The sequence below is a fragment of the Schistosoma haematobium genome, chromosome 2 (assembly GCF_000699445.3).
Source record: "Schistosoma haematobium chromosome 2, whole genome shotgun sequence".
In the NCBI taxonomy this organism is placed as follows: Eukaryota; Metazoa; Platyhelminthes; class Trematoda; order Strigeidida; family Schistosomatidae; genus Schistosoma; species Schistosoma haematobium.
In genome coordinates, this window is record NC_067197.1 from 25,748,802 (window position 1) to 25,764,639 (window position 15,838).

The following is a 15,838-nucleotide window of genomic DNA, read 5'->3' on the forward strand; positions in this document are numbered from 1 at the left end:
TTTTCCATTCTAAATCTGGCGCATTTTTGTCAATGTCGTTCCCTACTTGATGAGGTTTCTGACTTCATGATCAAATTCTTTTCTTCTAGCTGTGTTTGTAACTGGCATTACCCCTGGAACAGCTACAGTCGAAATCAAAGAATAAGGTGTTTCCTTCGAGATAAAAGTGTGCTTTTGCTCAGATTAGATGCAATGAAATATTGCGATATGCGAATCCCTTCGCGATAAGTTCTCCCGTCCTTGAATCCTATACTGAGAAAAACTCACACAAAAGTTCTTGTCAGAAAACTGCAAATCTGAAGGAAGCGTTATTATCCATTACCTTGCAGTTTACAATTCCTAGAGTCATTACCGGTTATTTTATTAAAATGTATGAATCTCTGATACAGATTTCGAACGATATATGCTCTAAACAACTCAAATGGTTTTGCTTGGTGTAGTTCACAACTAGACTGAAAATAATCTATCTGTGATTGTAAAGCCGTCACAGATTTTCAGTTTTTCACGAAGCTCTCGTTCGTAGCGCCCATATGATTGAAGAATACCAATCCGGTAAAATCAGAAGTCAGGAATGAATGAGTTTGAAGATGTTTGTGGAAGGTTGTCAATATGTTGGGAGTAGTTTAACCTAGTCTGGATAGTAGTTGCGGGAAATGTTCATCACGGTGTGCTGATGCGTAACCGAGCGCCTTCAGTTTGGGTGTACCTACTCAAACTAACGTATCCAGCTTCACTGTCGAAGACTTATTTGACCATTTATTTAGTGAATTTAGTTACCGCTACAGGTGAATTGTGTTAGCATAATTTCATTGGCTACAACCCTTGTAAGGGATTTGGTCAGACTTCATTTTTCAGGAGTTCCATACTATCACTTTTAATACTTCAAGAATCCAGCTACGGAAGAACTTGACATTTCTTGATCAGAGTTCTTCAGTTAATTAGGCCCCCTAAAACTAATGATCTTTAGTACCTAGAAAGTGACTGAGTGATCCGACTTTGTAACTTTACAGTTCATTTCAATTATGTGATCACGGGAATCCTTGAATTTCACTTTGCTGAAGTTCGTCGAAAATAAGCTTCCCGTTTTAATATAATCTTCGAGCGGTGCACTGAGTTTAACCATATTCGACGAATTGACCACCGATTCATGAATATAGCGCGTGCAACATTGGACTAGTTCCTCCACCGTTCCTCCACAGGTTATAGTCGACGTGAAGTATAAAAAACTGCTTGTGAATGATGCATCTTTGAAAGGTGCATATAGAAACTTGAACTAATAGTTTGAATAACAGTGTTGAAAGCAAATGCATGTTTATTAGATAGATCAAGACTGAAAGTTTTTTCGCTCTCTCCATTTTTAATAAAAGCACGAGAAAATACAGAGCATTAAAATCAGACAACAGAGACATCGGACAGTTATTTTTGCATTGATCTACAGGGTATTCTGAGATCTTTAATGTTCCTCCGAAACGTAACTATATCCTTCGTTTCTTATTGTTACATCCTAGTAAATGCTGCCTAATGAGTTGTTCGTCTGTCAGTGCTACGATTTCTTACTGACAGAAATTTTCATAAATGTTTCTCAGCTCGAAAACTAAGGATAAGCATTCTCTCAATTTCGAACAGTTTTACGTAGAACTCTAGCTTAAAAATTGCGCAACATTTAGGTGCACTAACTTAAAGTATATATGAAACATAGCCAGTGATGCTAAGCTAAAACTAAATGGAACTCTAACTGTTTCAGTATAAAAACACATACATAGGTGGTGTTAATTAGTGTGTATATACTAGTCCAGTTTATATTATAGAGGACGTCTTGTGAAAAATTCACAAATGTGCATTCACGATTTTTCATTAGACCCTAATCTTTACTGTTGCTGTTAAAACAAGAACGATATAACGCCTTTCTAATCTGATTTCATATTCAGACATCATTAGTTGGTTGTCTAAGGTTACTGGTTTGAACTACTTGTCACATCTTTTTTACATGAACTAATAACTTCACTGACGATTCGTTTTGTAAGCATTTGACATCTCTTCCTTAAAAATTAACTGTTTCCATTTTATGCCTCTGATGAGCTTAATTAGTGTTGAATATGTGTACATAAATGGTTATTTTGTCACGATCGTTATAGACAGACGTACGTGGAACTTAAGGACTTGGTGAGTTGGGGAAATTTTTGTCAAAATATTCTTCGTTGTTGAATACAAATATTACTTGTTTGGTGAATTTATTCAGGATGGCACAGTGCACGTTCTGTCAAGTGGTTGAATTTTCGTCGCCAATATGCTGAATCAGCAAGTTTCGTAACGAATATGCAGCGAATTCAGTGACCTGTATTAATCCTGAAATAGTGCTCATTCGTGTGGCTCGATATCTTTTTTAACATCTCGACAAGCGCCATACAAGTGCGTTGAAGTGAAGGGTTTAATTATAGAAACGATAGTCAGTGACAAAATTATTCAGATCTAGGCTTTTAAAAGTTTTTGTAATGCACCTATAAATTCCTCGTAGAAGCAAGAGTTTCAGGAGAAATGATGATTTGTATGGAGACTGTGAATAAGCAATTTCTAATCTCTTTGTATGAAAAATAGAATAACTTCAGTTTGGATGGACCTCAATATATGATCGATTTGGTTAAAAATGTCTCACTAGTCACATTCTATCTGAGTTAATAAAAATTAATTAAAAGCTAAGGTGACTTTGTGATCAGTGTATGCCGTTATAAAATTGGAGATCACTAAATGTCAGCCCATTTTATCAGTGTTTTCGAAGCTCCACACTAATCTGTTCGCCCAGTTTTGCTGGTTGTATACCCATATCTTCTGCATACTACAAAACTTAGGATGACCGATAACTAAGATCATTAATTCAGAAGAAAAAAATCATATTCCAAAGTCTTCACACCATAGTACTTAAACAGACGCTGCTTATAAGACAGACAACCTAGTTCATCAAAATCTTTGATATTCATTTGCTTTAGATAATAATCCCGTGTTTATGAGATTATATGGCATCTAGGTAAATTTGACGGAGTCATGTTCCTTGTTACTGCATGGTCGCTCTTATCAAACTAGCTATTATGTCCTGTTGATAAACTTGATACATTATTAATCTCTAGACTTATTTTGTTATTCTGAGAAAACCATATATTTTAAGGTGATTACTAGTTAAATTCCTGACGTAAAAATCACTTACCCAAGAGTTTTCCTGTACACAGGAACATCGAAAACATGTATTACTTCTTTTACTTTGTCTTGAAGAGCCTTTGTTTATGCACACGAGAGAGAAAGGTCAATCAATGTAATATTTACGCGCGCAAACTTCACGGTGAAGGTTGTTTGTTAGGTTGTCGTACATTTGCCACTGCCGTTTTTATGAGTTTGTTGCACAGAATAGCCTAATTGTGCAACTTGGCAATGAAAACAATTTGGATTCAAAATCTTTTCTGAAATTAGACTATGAGTGTGTTAGATTCAAGCCGAAGTGTAGATAGGTGTTTAGCTCTTACAGTAGTATTTGGTCGTCTAATCCTTAATCACGCTACTGGTCTTATTTTGTGCCACATTCTAGAAAGATATGTTTAAAGTCTTCGTAGTCTGGTACTACACTTTGGAGAGTTCACTTGATACATCACATCTCAAAGTTTCATGTAACCTCAGTAGATTGCCAACTTGAAGTCAAGCTTGAAGTATTAGCTGCCCTTCGTGATTCTGTAAGAGGTGTTAGGCACTTTGACGTAGAATGATTATCCTAAACGAATATGATCTGATCGCGGTTCGGGTTTTCATAAGATTGCTTGGTGAGACTATAATTTATGGATGACATTGGAGCGACGCTAGACTAACCTTGAGAGTGTCCGCTTACATACTAGGGCTAAATGAGGGTTATAAAGCAATTTGAAGAATAGGGATTATGATTTACAGTTGATGGTTTAGGTCAGGGATTAGATGTAGGGTTTTCGTCACGAATTGACATCAGCTATACTGCCAAAACACTAATTAGCCAAATGGGTGAGTGAATTTCGCGCCAAAATCTATGACTTGTTATCGTAAATCTGATTGATTCGTCCTTAAATTATAGTCTCGCCAATAACATAATTAGCCGCTCACCGATTGGGACAACACTTAGTACATAGGTTTAACTTCACAAACAAGGATATCTTCTTAGGACCTATTGCAATTTCTGAAGAGTTGCGATCACCCATTGGAACGTGTGCCTTTTAAAGACTGATAGTTGCGTAGATATGCTGAATGTTTGGCTTTGGAAATGGAGAGGCAACTAAAAATGCTATTCGGTTGATGAAATACTTGACTACTGTCACATCGATTTAGTACTAAAATGTATATACAAGCTCATGTTATTGTAATGCTAACAGTTGTTCTGTTAGTCTTATTATCAACGAACTGGGCTCCGTGTAACATATCCCATGCAAACAACCTGGAGGGAAACGCGTCTGGATTGTTACTACGAAGACTAGTCCATCGCTTGTAGCTTAAAGTGGGTTGCCTTTAGGCGTTTACTACATTTAGTGTGGTTCATCAGTGCCTTATAGCCTATGTTTGCCAAATATTTTTATGATTATAGTTCATACACTCACCGAACGATATATCTTTCCAAAAACCTTCTAGCCTTGTTAAGTAAAACGCCTCTATGTGCTAAAACCTCCGAGTACTTTAGACTGTTCATCATACATTTTACTACTGCTTCCTATCTATTCTAATTTGTAGAAACTCGGAACAATAAATACTTATTTTATATCACAATGTTTCTTTATAGCTGAGTTGATTTAAAATAGTGACTACTTCCCCTTCTACACTGATCATATGAACCGGCCAGCTTATAAAACCTCAGTATATCCATGCATATATAGCTCAGACAAGGTACAGTTGGTTACCAATTGTCTACTCAGTTGCTGTGAGACAGTCTTAAAGGATCGAGTAATTAGGCATTACATCATGTCATCAAAACAATGCTAGTGTGCTCTGGAACCACTAAATAGTGTCGGAATAAAGCCTAGAGAGTTTACAAAGCTTCCTATCAATCGGCTTTTTTTTTCTGCTTCACGTATGCTGATTGTCGCTCGTCGGCAACAAATGTAGAAACTATTTTATTAGCACCTATACTACAAATATTCTAAATTACTCACCAAAATCCTATTCAAATAATACATTTTATCGTCTCACTGATCCTTTGCAGATGCAGTCTATTAGTTCAGACAAAGAAGATATGGAAGAAGCTGAAATGGATCTTCCAGTGTCGTGTAGTTTTACTGATCAAGCTAAGCAACGTGAAACCCACCAGAGAAAAATTAATAAGACTATTATTGGAAATCGCATAAAAACCAAAGCACTCCGCAAAGCTAAACGTAATGTACGCAAACAAACAGTAATGTTCAATGCGGTTTGTTATATTTTACTTTAGGACGGCTGCCAGTCTAGTGAAATAGCTTGCCAAGAAATCCAAGTAAGTCTTATGCGTTTTATGTAATAGTCTTTTGAAAATTAGTATATACCGCTGAAGGATAAGGAAAAGTCAAATGTAAGGTTGTCACTTCCATCATATACATACGTATATTAAGGAAAAGGACTATCTAGAAGAAGAATTTAACTGTCCGGGATATTTTAACACATCAGATCATCTTCAATTTGGTGAAGACGATGGTGATCAACCTCCCATACAAAATAAATCTCAATCCTTGGACATATCAGCCAGCTCTTCACCGAACGAGAATGAACTACTATACGGCAACGGTAAGTTACTATCCCTGTACAATGATTGATTTTTAAGATGTGAACTTTTCAATTATGTTTGAGTCGCGTCATACAGTTTTCCTCAGACTCACCTCTTCCTATCTGTCAGAAACTTCAGTAGGATGAATCGCGTGCTAAAATACGTACCTAAAAGCGGTGTTAGATTGACAGTCATCACAAGAAACTACACTTCTAATCGTGTCTTATGACTTGGGTGTGTAACTCTGGATGATAATTGTTTATACCATGCCTTAATTTATATATGTTTAGCTTATTAGTATTCTAGCTAACGATATCATGTAGTATATCAATAACATTTTCATAATAGTACATTTGACGCAGTGTTTACGGTAACACTTAAGACAAACAATCTCACTAGTACGTATTCTGTAAGGTTTAACAATTCGTCCTAGATTTCATTCCACCTAATGTAGCAATTTATAATGATCTTATTACCGTGACGTGCAAATATATCAGCACTATGTTTATCCTCACACAATAGATACGTTTATTTTCATATTTGGTTACTCAATTCGTGGTAATGAGTAGTTAGTCTTGTTTCTGGTTGAATTGTAGAGCAAAAACCAAATTCGTGGATAGTAATTGTAATTCTCTGATAATTTTGTGCTTATGACTTGCATACAAACTCACCAGGGGATCTGGCAATATCTCCAGCAAACTGTTCCTATTATTAGCGACGTATTTTCGCTAAAACCATACTAGTGAGGTATACAATACTACGTGATTGACGTTTTCCAAAGCTTTTAATGTGCATCTGGTTCCTCTTTTGTTTTAGCTTCACACTTGTCTTTATCAGTTTGACCAAGGTCATTAAGAATACCGTTAGGTGTCTGTATAGGACACCCTGTAGCTGATTAGAATAAAAGTCGACCACAATACGATAATTCTATTAAGTTCATACCACTTGAAGCAAATAAACCTGAAGTCTGGTCCACCTATAATGCAGCTTTATTACTAAGCCTCACGCAGTTAATAGGATATATATGGTATTATTTCTGCTGATAGTTACACTCTTCATAAAACTCACTTATTCATTTCAGAGTCCGATGAAGGGTATGATGGCAGTGAAGAGCACGATAAGAATAAATCAAAGACAATACTTTTTGACAATATTGATTCTTTTACAATTAACACCTTGAAATCCAAGGGATCTGATTTTGAAACACGAAATCACAAGTCATGGAAAAAAATAAACAGGTTGAATGGGATTCATGTTCGAATACTGGATAGCGCAAATATTGAAAACACGGCTCGTCAAAGATGTGACAGTTTTCGAAAAAACCAATTGTATTCCTCTTCGTATTCCGGGAGGTATGGAGATGTTAAGCGAGTCACACCAAGCTTACTGAGAAACTTATCAAGAAAGAAGAAAGCTAGAGCTGGAATGCGTTAACTATTTGACTAGAAATCCTGTAAATATGATTTTTGTTTGTTCTGTCATTAATTTGGTAATCGCTCAATGACGCTATTCGATCTACTGCTTGTTTTTAGAGTAAACTGTGTTTATGTAATATAAAGCGCGGTGATACTTGTATTTGAATTATTGCAGTAAACATCTCACTTTCTGAAAACGTCTAGTCACTTTTCTTTAGGGATGTAATCGTATTAATCATAGTGAGATCTCCATAAGCCCTATCCAGATAAAAGATCGAAATCCGCTTGCTGTGATGTTTTCATTCGAAATTCATCTCCCGCCTGACAACTGAGTTACTACCCAGTTGCTGTATGAAATTCAGTAAGTTTTGGTATGAGTTTCTTGGTGTATTAAGGTTACATTTATTCCTCGCTGGATTTTTCTTTATTAGCGGGTTCACAATTAACTGCTCATTTTACATAGGTGTTTGTATAACTGGCCCCCAAATGCCCTGGTACGGCCGAGAGTGGGGAGAGTCCGCTCTACCTCTCGAAATGCCCCCACATGGCCACGCGTATATAGCCTCTGCCAGCGAAGTCCTACTCATTGCCTTCTCGTGGCGGGGTTGTTTACTAAATTGAGAGGACGAAAACCGAATGTCCGGCGCTTTAACCGGGTTGGTGGACACGGTGACTCCACCTAGGGGAGTTGGAAAACCCTGATTCCAAACCAATGGTGCACATGGGCTCCAGTATCCTGAAGGAATAAATGGCGTATGAACCAATCGTTGGTCACCGGCTTCCATGGGAATGCACCTCCTTACGTTGCTCCACTGCCTTGTGGATCAGGTCGAAGGTCCCGCGTGTGGTCCCCTGAGAAAACCACCTGCCTCGGTTTGGGCACCCGGGCAGCGTTACAGCCCCTACACATATCAAATGAGATCTGTGTGGCGCATATGTATTTGCTGCCTCCTTGTACCAATATGTGTGTTAGAATAAATTTTAAAGTTCGTCTCCGCAAAGTGTTAAAACGTCCCTTACAAACTATTTACTGAGTTTAGTATAGTATCACGTATATATGTGTTCCCTTGTTAACCACTGACTCTTCTTGGATAAACTACAGTTTTCTCACTTTTAAGCCTGTATTTCTTTTGTTTGTCAAGCAACCGTAAGCTGACTTCATTTCTTACGAACCAGACTTGAAGAAAGGCTCCCATTTTAATTTCAAACTTGGGCATAAAATGTAAAGTCATTTAGGTTTTCATTGAAGCCTTAATTGTAAGTGATAAAAATAGAGAGCAACAAAGAAGAAATGTGTTGAAACAGACTTATAGTTTCGCTAAAATTGGTCATTTATGTGTAAATTTGCATGTAAAAATTTAAATTTATGCGACGAAAGTCTTGTTTTAAGCAAGCAAAACTCACTAGTTGGATGATAACATTACGTCAAAATGTTACACAGAAATGTATATATTTCAGAATGAAATGAACTAAATACTAATTGAGGAAGACTTTAAATCTCTCTTTTGGATATTTTAAATTCTAAGTAACAAATTACGGAGAGCTTTTGGGACTACTACTTATGAAACCTGACTGGGGGAAAGTATAGGAGTAAGCATCATGTATGATAACCACTTAACGATCGATTCCATACACTGGATAGTCATAAGGAGTTTTTGGCATCGAGCAGAAAAGTTTTGCGAAGTAATTAACGAAGCTTGGTAACTGAAATATTCTTACCAAATAAATAGGTTTCTGTTACAGCGTGTACTTTTACTTCTAATCTATTTCTATATTCCGCGTCATGATACAAGAGAATAAAATATAACATGGATTTCAATTTATGTAAAAAAAATTAACAAAATTGGATCTGAAGGTCAATTTATTAACTCAAGTTGTGCGATCCAGGTTTTCTTGTAACCATTCATCCGAAAGTTCTTCCAGGTCTCTGAGCTCAAAAACCTAAGAGGTCAGATATAGTATGCTGAACCTCAATACTTACCTTCGTAACTCCGCTTTTATGCATCAGATTTGTAAGACTTGTGGTATACATCATCTTCAGGTTAGTAGCAGAACCTATAAAGTTTTTAATAATGTGCAGGCTTAAATCAATATTCTATCCAAACGGATAAACTATATATATAGTATCTTCAGGTCCTTTTAACTGACCCATCCTTTGGCATCACTGATCTCTAAAGCCCATAATAATGAGAGACAGCCACAAAAATTTAAAGCAAATATTTCTAGGGATCCCATGTGTGGTTGTAGTAAAGCAAGTGCTTCTTGAAGCCTGTCGGCACAATTGTAGCTCGACAAGACTAAGAACACTATCCCAAGATTTCTGCAGGTACACGGTGAAAGTGATTAAGTCTGAACGAATGTAGTATTCAGGATATGTGTTATGAACTCTGCTCTCCTTTACCCCAGTGTAATGCTGGAATACCTGGATTACGTGTCCAGACCCCAGGACCGAGAGATAGATACATCTTAGTTATTCTTTGACAAGTTAGTAAAGTAGGCAATGAATTAGAATGATGCTTTGACACAAGTCGCATTTCTGATTCTGTAGAAGACAATTTAGTTTCCTATCCATAAGCAATTAAGAACAATTAAAAAAACCGATTCGATACAATCACATACCCATTGGAGTTGAAAATAATAGACAGTATGGAAATGCTACTCGACCATCCTCCTTTTCATAACGGTAACTTAAAAGAATATATCTTGGTTGATGGTACGGTAAAGAATCTTTGAGATTGTTAAGTGTAATATCCTAAATTGGGAAATTCTTTAAGCATATAAAATAAACTGACTTCAAGTATTTGTTCTGGTTCGATTTTCAAAGCTTCTTTATCAATTTTCACTACAACATGATACTGATTAACACTTAATAAACAAGGGACAACATATGAGGGCAACTGTGTTCTGGGATTTTCGAAATTTGAACTTTTTTAGGTTATCTGCAGTATCTTCAGATATTTCAGCGACGCGGAGCTCAGACTGAAGTACTTAAGACATTTGTAATAGCGAAAAATTACCATTGTGAATGTTCTGGAATTAAATAAACAATAAAAGCAATGGTAAGTGCTCAGTTAGTCAGTAACAACGTAGAACTTCGTACGTACGTACATCAGTTCGAGTTGCCACACCACATTAGCACAAAGATGCAGTTGTCGATTAAAATCCCGTAGTGGTAGAGGCGGTAAGAGTATAAGCAGTAGTCGGAAAGATTAGGTTTGAAGATGTTATTTAAAGAGTGCTAATATCCGGGAGAGTATTTTCCTTTTGTATCCTTCGGTACATACAAAGCTCACTGTATATAAACCAAAAACAAGTTGCACGCGAAGTTGAAATTGCTTTTACAATCGTCATCAGCATAAAGGCTTTTAGTGTTTGCACAAGAAAATGGGACCTTCACAGGCTTCTACTTTAAACAATATACGATATATATAAAGTCATTATTAGCTAACCCAGTGCTGTGATACATAGGTCTATTCCAGCCTGATACGATCACTGCATTTCAGTGCGTTTGTTTCAAGAACCTCTACTAACCCACAAAGCGGATCCCAACATATATTCCACTAATGGGAACTCTGGATTATTAGTAGCCAAGTTAAGAAGTGGTAATTGTAAATTGTTTCTAAGAAGTAATTCCTAAACTAACTGATTTATAAGGCGTCAGGAAACATTGTTTGGAAAACAGAAGTACTTATTTATAATCTTCAGACAGCCTAAAAAAGACGAAAGATAATTGATATGGGAGAACTAGATACTACATCACAAAACGCTTCTTATATGAGTTGTACGCATAAAGAGCAGCTAAAGTAATCAGTTGTCGACTTAATCCAGTGAACAGATAATACTCTTCTGACACTAGTGTTGCATGTATGCCATTGACACCCCAAAGTGCCAAAAGGAAGTAGTAAAAAAAGGAGTTTAGTGGGAGAGAAAGGAGGTGGGAATGTTGTGCTCTCTTACAATAATGTTCCTTTTGTTCGCGGCGTCTTCATTCACTTCGCCTATTTTCGTCATCTGTCAGTAGAGGTTGGGATTTATTTATTCGCAGAGTCAAACTATTCATTATCATGGAAATCCTAACTTCTAATTATTTCTTATTAGTATGGTGTACGCTTTCCCTTGAAACACTACTCATATGGGTATGATTAAGGTGCAGCGTAAAAATTCGTTGTGGCTGGCCTTATCCCACAAAAGACCTGAAAATATGAACAAGCGTATCACACCTATAGTTAAGTCTATCGTATTGTGTTAAGGAAACTACCCAAGTTTTAAACAAAATGTCGCATCTTGCGTGACGTTTCTCTTTAAGAATCACGACGTTCATGGTTATTAAAGTAGCTTGGGACAAAGCTAGGAGAGACCAAATCATGACATGGCATCAATACGTGAAGACAATAACGGCTGAATTGAGTTATGTAAGCAGGTGCAGATTACCTAGTTAAGGTTCGTGTGAATTTAGTGATTAGTGGTTAGAAAGTGGGTAAATCTACTATCTATCTTCCCTTAAATCATAAGTTTACGAATTATATTACTTCTTTTTTTGTTTTGCTGATCTTCATTTAGTTTTCGAGCCGTGTCTTCCACAACCATTCTTTTCTATTACCATCTACATTGTTGCGAACACTACTCTCCTGTGATATAGGTTATCCCTTCTTTATTTAGTATCTTCAGTTTTTAAAAGTATTTTACCATCACTGCTGCACGTAAGTTTTAAGTGTTTAGAAATCTATATTATCTCACCTCAGAGTGTACGGCGACTCCGTTGATGCCATTAAAAGTGATGTACATAATTTTGTTTTAAAAAATGAGTGGCGTTACGGTGTAAAACACATTTTGTATAACATCCATTTGTTGAATAACGATGCTAATGTTCTTCTACATGGGACTTTGGATTCATATTCAGTTTACCCTTTCGAGTTTTATAAGAGGCGGATAAAAAGGACAGTGTACTGCGGATAAGCTGCAGCCAAAAAGGCTTTCCAGCGTTGTACAAAAAAAATCGTTAGTGGTAGGCTATAACTCAAAGTCTGCGTTGTTATAACTAAAATTAGTCACATAAGATTCTAAGAAACGTTATTCCTTGCAAAGATCCTTGATTCACCTCATTTAAGCTCAATGATATGGTAATAGTTGAGGATAAGCTTGGAGAAATTTCAGATTTCTTGGATAATGCATCAACGGGTTTTAAACTCATAGGTCTTCTAACCAAAGCATTTCATTCTACTCGTATAGAAAAATATTGTCCGTGGTTAGTTATGAACACAAACACTATAGCTGGAATATCGTCTAAGCAAATTTTTGTAAGCCACACAAATAATGAGGTGATTGATTCCCTCTTACGTATGTTTTTGTATGTTAATTTTGCATTTTCTCATAAATACACTAGAACATTGAGATTAAGAAACAACCCATTTTTAAACTTCTTAAGCCTGTAACTAGAAAAGTGTGTTGTAATTGTTTTGACTAGTAAACAAGTATTTGGTGTAGCAAGCAGCCGGGTTGTCGGTAGATATTATGTATTAAGCCAAATAACTCAGTGGAAATTGAACTAACGAACACAGACGTCGATCCGGATGGGAACCAGTCGACTATTCAATCGATGGTTCACAACTACTTTGGTGAGTTTCAAGCACAAGTTATTTTCAAAAACGATTATTTGTCTTGTTAGTAAGTTAACTTACTATTATTATCTTCATTTAACAAGGTAATCACAAACAACCCCGAAAAATTTAATGAGGAAAGCACTACTGAAGGGGAACTGGGTGATGTGGACACATATCTCTAACAAGACATAAGTTTGTTAGAAACACAAGGTTTTCGTCACATAAAAGTTAAGCTGCATAACTGCTATCAAGAGAAAGACAATATCATTAATAGTCTACACCAAAAACTTTTCCTTCCCGTTTTCTAGGTGCAGGGATCAATTTTAACGACTGCCAAGTCTCACTGTATGCTGTCACATTCTTAGGAGAAATTTTCAGAATAATACTTAAATAAACATAATCTCACTTTGATGTTTCACTGAACAAAATCACACCCGTCACTGATAATGGGGATATGTGGCTTCCCCGGGTGTTTTCGAAAATTTTCTCATACTATCATTCGAATATTCCATTTGAATCTGCTGCTTTGTGACAATCGAGACATGCCTACAGGCATGTCAAATGTTGATAAGAGCAAGTATTTCATTTAGAACAGACCCGAGCTTCCAATTTTGGGGAACTTTTAGGGAAACTGCTGAAGTCAAATGACCTTCACCAAGGTTAAAAGGGAATTTGGGGGTTTTGTGCCATTTCCCCTAAATTTACTATAGCGGCTTCCCCAAAATGTGCCAAATTTTCCCCAAAATTGGCAGCTAAGGCGAAGTTCTTAATCATCAGCTAAGTCCAAGAAAAGCGTAAAACTAACAAGTTAATGCTTATATTCCTTGCCAAATATCGATCGAAGACTGTCATATTTGTCAGTTACACCAGAATCATTGTCGTGTGCACACGACTAATACTTAAATGTCAGTGATACATATGTATCACTTCCCGTTTATATAAGCGGGAAGTAGACTATATAGGGTGGATTTATGCAGAGATTAGACCGTCGATCTTGAGATACGTATCTCTAGGAGGACATTAAAACGGAACATAAGTGCTTACCACCGAAACCAAACACGACACAAATTGTCACTGTCACAGTTGGGCAACGCTCCTAGGGTATCGTCCACTGATGGGGGTTGCGAGCACTTGAAGGTCAAACTGTCGCAAAATGATTGGTGCGTCACATCGACAATTCATGAAAATTTTCAGAAGCGGTCAAATCAAGACATTTTTAGATTTGAATTGGGTTCAGCCACACCATGTCTAGTAACGTTCATTCTTCAAGTAACGAAGACGATGCCATCGTGATGATGCATGATATAGGTAATATGACTTCTGTGGTTAGTAATTATTTTTTTAGTATACGCATACTAAGTACGTTATGTCAGTATACAAAGAGAACAGTGATGATCCAACTCTAAAGTACTTTTTCGTGAGTTATGTCTGTACATATGGACGTAAACGCAGTTCGTCAGAGTCAGATGCCTGCGTTCAGAATGTAGATGATGATAGTCATAATCATTCTTCTGAAGAGCTTACAACTTCTAACTCGCCAACACATCCTAGGCAAAGGAGACGACGTCAGTCATCTACGTATGCTTTACTTCAAATAAATTTATCCTTCAGGTCGAAATATTGCGTTTCAATGACTACATGCTGCCCTGTGGTCATATTTTGTATGCACATTCTAAAGGTATGTGTGTTCCTTTATCTCTATAAGTTTTGTAGAGTTGTTTCGACATAGCAACAAGTGGACAAGAAAATACATAATAGACCTGGTTCTTCGTGCGCTGGACAACATCTCAATCTCTACAGGGAGTGATGATCTGCTAGAGAAGTTCACCAGCAACTACCACTCAATCCATGCTCTTAGTGAACCTTTGGCAAGTAAACTCATCCGTTCATGCCTCGAAGCATCGGAAGACATATGCGCACAAGTGATGAGTTCAATCGGTGCTAATGACGAAGCTACAACGTCAGAATCCATTGTTAATACAGACCATAGCTATGCTTCTTGATAACAAGAAGTTCTAATATTGTTATCTTTTTAGTTTTACATAAATTCATTTATATGGCCACTGACTTATTCTTATAGCGTAACGGCAGGGAGTGTATTGTGCAGTATTATGTGGCTGTGAGACAGGGGTGTTGTTTCGCGTTCTTGTGTAATAATTACCAGTTTGGCGCACACGCGATTAGTCATACATACCGTTTACCAAATACTGCTACCTTGAACATGGTGTACCATACTAGTAGTTCGAATTCCGACCTGTCACGATAGATACGAATTGCCGTAATTAAAAGACTGGTGCGTTATAAATGAAAGCGTTTATTAAAGTTTGAATCTAGCACAAATGATCCATTAATAAATAACTTCTATTTCTCAGGGATTGTTCCCGTTATGTCTGTGAACACTTGCGAAGCTAGCTGGAAATAAGATAGACAGGAAAGTTATTTCAGTATAAATGTTTACCAGAAACTAGTATAAAAACGGGAACTAGTATTCAATTACAGATCGAAAGTGCATTTAGCACACCCTTCCTTTGGATAGTCAATCACGCTTATTTCCTTTATCTCTTGCGTTGCTTAGGAAAGTCTGGGTCACAACATACACGGATTGTATTATTTAATTCTTTGGACAGGTTGCACTTCGGAAACTTAGACGATGAACATATATAAAGACTGCTGTGTGAATCTACTTTGAATCGTCCTGTGTAACCTGCAATTCTTGATGCATATTCTATTCTAGTCCCACGTAAGTTATGAGTAATTGTCATTTACGGCATCAGCACGTAAGCTAGACAGGCCTTGGTTGATTTCCGAAGATCATCACATAGGATCTCACACAATCTGGTCACCTTAGATCAAGATATCTTGACTATCGAGTCGTACTTTTCAGTGCTTTCTCGTGACAGCTTTATATCAGTACTTATTTCTGCTATTAGGTATTTTTGCAATAATACCGGCAGCCAAACCATTGTAGCTCCCCAGACAACCCAAAAAGGGTAAATAAGGGGGTACATGCTTTGGTAGCGAAAGGGGAAAACGCATCAGAATGTCGCGTTTTTCGCCTGTCCGGGGGAAATAATGCGGATTTCCCCCTT

At 37.0% G+C, this 15,838-nt stretch overlaps 2 protein-coding genes across 3 annotated transcripts; one reads left to right on the forward strand and one right to left on the reverse strand.

Annotated features, from left to right (window-relative positions):
• The first annotated feature begins 3,275 nt into the window (after nt 1–3,275).
• Nucleotides 3,276–14,870, forward strand: MS3_00006565 (uncharacterized protein). Its single transcript, XM_051214728.1, has 6 exons — nt 3,276–5,389; nt 5,426–5,467; nt 5,510–5,542; nt 5,583–5,754; nt 6,816–7,510; nt 14,455–14,870. Exons 1-5 carry the CDS (start codon nt 5,201–5,203, stop codon nt 7,166–7,168), a joined length of 789 nt encoding a protein of 262 aa, XP_051067913.1. The 5' UTR covers nt 3,276–5,200; the 3' UTR covers nt 7,169–7,510; nt 14,455–14,870.
• MS3_00006566 (uncharacterized protein) lies at nt 8,522–13,865 on the reverse strand. 2 transcript variants are annotated; one of them, XM_051214729.1, is made up of 7 exons: nt 13,794–13,865; nt 10,167–10,179; nt 10,035–10,128; nt 9,942–9,991; nt 9,769–9,901; nt 9,131–9,204; nt 8,522–9,090 (listed from the first exon to the last, which is right to left on the reverse strand). In XM_051214729.1, exons 2-7 carry the CDS (start codon nt 10,167–10,169, stop codon nt 9,019–9,021), a joined length of 426 nt encoding a protein of 141 aa, XP_051067914.1. In that variant the 5' UTR covers nt 10,170–10,179; nt 13,794–13,865; the 3' UTR covers nt 8,522–9,018. The 2 variants fall into 2 exon arrangements, with proteins under 2 accessions (XP_051067914.1, XP_051067915.1); XM_051214730.1 differs by having other exon boundaries at nt 8,952–9,090; nt 9,942–10,004; nt 10,048–10,128.
• Nucleotides 14,871–15,838: the final 968 nt, after the last annotated feature.